The sequence below is a fragment of the Antechinus flavipes genome, chromosome 4, assembly GCF_016432865.1.
Source record: "Antechinus flavipes isolate AdamAnt ecotype Samford, QLD, Australia chromosome 4, AdamAnt_v2, whole genome shotgun sequence".
Taxonomy (NCBI): Eukaryota; Metazoa; Chordata; class Mammalia; order Dasyuromorphia; family Dasyuridae; genus Antechinus; species Antechinus flavipes.
Genome location: NC_067401.1, coordinates 386166124 through 386172563, shown reverse-complemented (window position 1 = coordinate 386172563; position 6440 = coordinate 386166124). Strand labels below are relative to the sequence as shown.

The 6440-nt window shown below is 43.4% G+C and overlaps 1 protein-coding gene across 1 annotated transcript; it reads right to left on the bottom strand.

The window, feature by feature from the left end:
* RABIF (RAB interacting factor) lies at window positions 1–6390 on the bottom strand. The gene is made up of 2 exons (XM_051998624.1): window positions 4815–6390; window positions 1–1122 (listed from the first exon to the last, which is right to left on the bottom strand). The coding sequence occupies exons 1-2, from the start codon at window positions 4938–4940 to the stop codon at window positions 877–879; spliced, it is 372 nt and encodes a 123-aa protein (XP_051854584.1). The 5' UTR covers window positions 4941–6390; the 3' UTR covers window positions 1–876.
* Between the last annotated feature and the right edge of the window lie 50 nt (window positions 6391–6440).

Below are 6440 nucleotides of genomic sequence, written 5' to 3'. Positions count from 1 at the left end.
TACACCAACTCATTCATTTTTAATGCCCTCTTGGACCAGCACCAAACCAGAAGGGCCAAGAGTTTTCCTAGTAGTCAGGAAACATAAATTCACTTGAATAAGAATACAGGTCACTGGATGGAATTTGTTAGGATGGTAAGTGTTAAAAGATAAGTAAAATTCCCATCCCACCAAGAATTCTTGCCCTGCACCAGGTCCATTAGATTCAATAATTGTGCCGATGCTGCTTTCTTTAGACAAAGTTCTTCCCATGATGAAAGGACTCAAGTCATCTGTTCAGACATGAGCCAAGCTTGTAAACTTCACATGCAAGTTAGCAGTGGTTCCTCCTTTATATGCTCTCCATCTTAATACTCAAGGGAGAATCTTTTGACACATCTGGTAAATTACTTTTCTTTGTGGTGGTTGCCAAAATGTGCTAAAAATTTAATTCTCTATTCATATATTCTAAGTGTGGGATTAGACCATTGACAAGAAACCACATAATTTCAAAAGCTAAAAGGGGTCAAACAAATCAGAACAGTAAAAATCTGACTGTCAACCTAGAGCAGGAAACAAAAAGTAGCACCTGGATAAGAAACACAGGGCCACGCCAGTAGATAAATTCTGGAAGGCACCTGGCTTCCCACATCACTAACTAGAAAGGAAGAGGAGGAAGTGTTGTGCTACAGGGAGAACTATGTGAGACGTGTGCACTTGAGGTTTCAAGGAAGCAAGTTAGGGTAAACCCTTTGTATGTTCAAGTAGACATTGTGGTACTCACAACTTTACATTAGTATAGAGAAGAAAGCAGCAGAACAGTTATATCAGGTTAGAATGACTGCTGTTTTGGGGAGATGCTTCCAGCATGGGAAGCTGCTGCTGGAGATCCCTTAGTCACTCGTGGGAAACCCTCTCCAAAGCCACATAGAAACTATTTTTGTCATCCAGGCAGTGCCAGCCGATGGGTCCAATTTCACAATCTGCGCAGACCAGAAATTTGACGTTCCCTACGTCTTTGGTGAAGCCCACGTTCTCAAAGGTGAACATGTCATCAACCAGCCAGTGTTCTTGAAGGAAGTCACCTTCTGGATTGCTGCCATCAGCCAGAGCTGGCTTCTTCCTCATGGAGGGAAGGAACAGCTGCCATGTAAGAAAACAGGTACATGAGATCACACATCAACCTGTGATCATACTCACTGCTTTACAATTTCATGTAATAATTTCAAAAAGGGAAATAGGTGTATTGTGTTGGAATTTTGGATGTCTCACATACCACTTCCTGATGCTAGTCTGATATATCTGAGGTTCTAGTTATTCTGGTGTCTTGTTTATGCAGCATTACAAAATATCCTAGTTCTCTTATTTCCTGAGTAGAATGGATATATAACATCATACGAAGCATTCCAAGGGTTCAGAGGCAGCCCCAGGACTTGGAACTTCATGCTCAAGATCCTTGGAACTACATCCTTCTGACTTCCATGATACTCCATCACTAATCCAGAAATCCAAAGGGCTTTTGCAGCCAAAGAACCACTTTAATTTTCCAGTGTTGCCAAGTTAGCCCCACTGACACTGAGTCCTACATGGTTTCTAGTACCACCAAAGTAGATTTCCTCTCACCTTTATAGCTGTTCTAATATTCCTCCAGACTTTAGTGATCCCTGTTTTTGTAAAATGGGATTATGATTTCTAAGGTCCCTTCTAGAGCTAAATTCTAGTATCTCTCTAATCTTCAACCAGTTGTGAAACTGGCCAGTAGCTTCAGTGTACTAACATAGCACTGGGATGGCCAAAGAACTCAAATAGTTCTTAATATTTTAAGTGGTTTGACAGATAATGAGCAGGAAGAACAGGGTATCCAAGTTCTTTTTAAAGTATACTCATGAAGTGTGCAATAGATGCTGAGGAGGACCATCTTTGGTTTGCATGCAGGAACTCCTTGTGGGGAACTGAAACAATATTGGTGGTCAATTCAAGAGTTCTTTGAGAAGAACCATATATTCCCTAACCCTCTTGCCTCCAGGTATTTACCTTTTGTTCAAACAGATGTCTGTCCGAACATACAGGCATCTATCTATCTGCTGACCCATCTGTGACTTCTCTGACAACGCTACAAAGTTAGAGGCCATTTCATGTCTACAAGGGTCAATTTCCAGGAAAATATTTTCTGCCTACTTTAGTTTTATGGTCATGGAAGATGAAATCATGTTAAAACAATATACAAGGGACAGGCTATCTGATTTCAGGAAATTCCTGAGAATTTTTTTGTAAAGGGCTTATCCATAGATTAAGCAGCAATGATGTAAGTATACATTAATATCTTCAAACACAAGAAATCAAGCAAATTATGTGCTTGGTATTACTCATTGTTAGCACAATAAAAAAAAATTAACTCTGTTCTCATTTATGGACAAATATACTAAAACCTTTCCTGACTTACTAGTACTATCTTATTACTTACTAGTCATATATACTCAACTGAATTTGCTGAGTATCCGCACTGCAAGTTTACTTTTATTGAACATTTTCATTTAGATTTGTTTCTTGGCTAGTTAGGACTACCATACATAACAAAGCCAAGAGGAATACTCCAAATTAATTGTTGCAATGCCAAAGGTCTCTGTCTCTCTTAGTTGTGGGTCAGGCAATGAATGGGTTTTGGTTGAATACTGGGCAGAGCATCAAGATAACTGGCATTTAGTGCCTCAATATGTTAAAAAAAATCCTCATAGATTGAAGAACCCTAATAGCACTTACCTCACAGGGTTAAAAATATTTGTAAAAATATGTATGTGTAAATATATGTAATAACACTTTGCAAACTTTAATGTGAAATATAAATGGTAGCTTTTATTATGGGAAACAAAGCCATTGGATTATAATCAAGAGAATTTTACCAGAGATTCTAGGGTTACCTTTGCATACATTATAATGCTCTCCTCCCTCCTTTTCCCCATATCTTGGAATACTCAGTTCCCTTTAAAGTTCAAATGCCACCTTTTCCCAAAAAGGACTTTCCTAATTCCTGAGGTTGTTAAAGTTGTCTTCAAGAATTTCACTTGTTTAACCTATAATGGATTACTTGCTGTCTAGGAGAAGGGGATGGGGGGAAGGAAGGGGGAAAAAAAATTTGGAACACAAGATTTTGCTAGAGTGAATGTTGAAAACTATTTTTGCAGGCATTTTGAAAAATAAAATGCTATTAATTTTTTTAAAGGTTGTTTTCAAATTATTGTGCATTTTATTTTGCATATATTAGGTATTTACTTATCTGTGAACATGCTGTATTCCCTAGTCAAATGTAAACTCATTGAAGACACTTTCCCTTACTGTCTTTGTAAGTCTAGAACTTGATATTCTATTCAATGGATTAAACACTTGTTTTGTTTCTTTCCCTTAATTTTGAGAGAAAATAAACTTTTTATTCCTTTTGGTATGCTGAAACACTCATGGCTTTTCCAGACCTAAAGTAGATTACAAGATTTAGAAAACCGCCATATTAGATTAGTTTAAGAACATAATGTCCCATGCGTAATTGTTGCTCAGTTGTTTCAGTCATGTCTTCATATCCCATTTGGGGTTTTCTTGGGGTCACCCAGCTAATGAGGGTCTGAGGCTGGATTTGGACTTGGAAATGATTCATCTGCCAGACTGTAGGCCGGGCTCTTTATTCGGAGCCACCTAGCTGCCCCTACACGTACAATCAGGTTTGCCAGTAAACTGAAACAAACAGAAATTGTTAGAGACTCCTCCCTTGAGGACGCAAAGCCATCCATTCCTCAGCTGCTAACCAGTTGTGGTGCCCTAGGTGCCCATGATGGGATTGCCACGAGTTTGACATTTGATTTTAAAATGCTTATTTATAGTCATTATATGTTAATTGGCCTTTTTAATGGGTTTTTAATTTTTGTAATGAACTAAACTTGCAAGTTCTAAATTTTAGTAAACTAGTTTTTTCTAGTTAGTGAAAAAGGAAAAAAAAACTCCAACTCAGAACCAAATGCTTTGCGGCTTATTCAGAATAGGAATATTTCTATCAATCTATGAACCAAAAAATCAGAGCAAGAGGAAGCCCAGACACAACGAGCAGGGCGGCGGGAAGCGGGAAAGCACGGACTTTGAAGGCTAAACTCCTCCGGGGGCCCCTGACGCTTTAACCCCCTCTCCCCAACTCTGCACAGGCCATTTTCCTAACCATTGGGGAAGGCCCGGAAGCAACTCTGGGGGGACAACCGACGTGTACATTCATACCCCAACAATTCTCTAGGGTTTGTTTGGGGGGGGAGGGGGAAGCGTCTTCGGAAAAGTCTTTCCCTCAGTTTTCCAAGACTTCGGATCGGGCCGCGGAGCTCACGCAGGGCTTTGGTCACTACGAGGCCGCCTCTCAACCCCCAAACTTCTAAGTCCGAGCCCCGACTTCGCCCGGATAACTTCTCTAAGTGGCTTCGGCACTGGATGAGGGTGGCACGGCCGGTGGTAATTAGGGGACCCAACCAGGACTTGCCAAAAGAACCGGATCAAAGGGGAAAGCCAGGGCGCAGGCGCACGATGACGCCGCCGTAGGGCAGCACGGGGAGAGGGGAGGGACAGAGAGAGAAACTAGAAGAGGAACCTTGGGGGGGCGGAGCTCGGAGAAAAAGGGTCCGCGTAACAAGGGGCGGGACTAAGAGCAGAAAAAAAAATCTCGCGTTAAAAAGGGCGGGGCTCCGGACGGAGAGAGGGAGAGAACTCCAGCGCGAGGGGCGGGGCTGGGGATCCGGAGGGGCGAGTTCTCCTGACCCAGCAGCCCCGTTCTCTAGGCGAGGAAGGAGGGCTTCCCTCTTGCCTGATACCTGTCTGCGTGAGAAGAGAGCGGCCCCGGGCTGCAGCACCCGAGATCCACAGCGCTGACACAGCACAGCTTTCCTGTTCCGGCCCTCGGCTGACACTAGCTCGTTCCTGTGCTCCTCCGGCTCCATCGCGCCACCGCCACTACCACCGCCACCACCACTTCCCTGAGCTGCCTCCACTGCGCAGGCGCAGACTGGCTCACAGCGTGGGAGCCTCCTTCCACACCTCCTTTTTTTAGTGCGCAGCCGCTCTCTTGGGTCTCCAGTCACTCCGTCACTGCGCAGGCGTCTTCGGTTACTTTTGGGTCCGGTACGCAGGCGCTGCCCTCCTCCATTGCCGGTCCTGAGTGGTCAGCTGTGTCGGAGTGGCTTTGTGACAGGGACACTGAACTCCTGGGAACCAGCGTCAAACTCTCTCCTCCCACCATTGCTAATTCACGGAGACGTCAATGCCCAACCTCCCCCGAGGCTGGGTTAGGCTGCATGAAGGTTTAGAAATAACCTTATTCCCGAAGTCAGGATTTCCGCTTCCTTGTTCGAGAGGAACTAGAGGGGCTTTTGGTCAGGTCGGGAGCGAAGAGATCACTCCCGCTTCTGTAACCCTTCCTGGCAGGCTGGCTTTGCTAGAAAACGACGGCCTTCGGTTTCTCCAGGTAGTTGGACCATGTCCGCCTTTCAGTGCATTGCCCAGGCACCATCTGAAGTGGGACCCGTGGAAGCCGCATTTGAGTGCCCCAAGATCTCCGCCCTTTAGCTTTTCATCTTCACACCTCTGTACATCCACGAGGTTTCGAGGGATTTTAAATTTGTGGCATGTCAGTATGTCATCCTGGTGCTGCCTCCCTTTTGCATAGCCACTGTGCTAAGCTGCCACTTACTACTGTAGTAAACTACTTTAGAGGACCAGAAGAGCCCCATGGCTTAAGACAATTGACCGGTTGATTGCCTCTCTAAAGCATGGCTTCTCCTCCTAATAGTCTCGAATTGCTTCCTGTTAAGATCGTTTCCTTGTAGAAAGGACTTGGTAATACCCAAAGGGTGAAAAGATTTTAGGGAAGCATATGGACTGATAAGGAGTCTCATTTAGGAAAAGGAATCATAAACTAGTACCTTACACGTGCTATTATAGCCCATTCCATCCTCACAGCACACCTGTGATGTAGGAGGGCAGTGACCTTCCTGTTAGAGCAGAAGAAACAGACTTAAGATTGAGCGATCTGACCAGTCAGTAGTTAAGTTTTAAATCTGTTTTTTTTTTTTTCCCTGAAATACCACTATTTTTCTTTGGGGAAATAGGGACTAAGTTGATGTTAGTTGTTCGTGATGCAGCATTCATTATCTTAACTGTATACTCCTAAAATAACCAACTAGATAATTGTTTCTCCTTTTTCTTCCCACTCCATTGAGTAAACTGCAGTCAAGCAAATTTAGATTATAAGTGGTGTGACCTGGGTTAGTTTAAAAAAATGGTATAAGGCAGTTCTTCCTTACAAAAGAATAACTGGTCTCTTATCTTTTAACTATATAGCAGGATCTAATGCTCTACAGCAAGTATACAGGAGTTAAAAGATTAAGGGGGGAAGGGGGGAGAAATCAAGTTCTAGAGAAGGCACCTAAAGCTGATCCTCT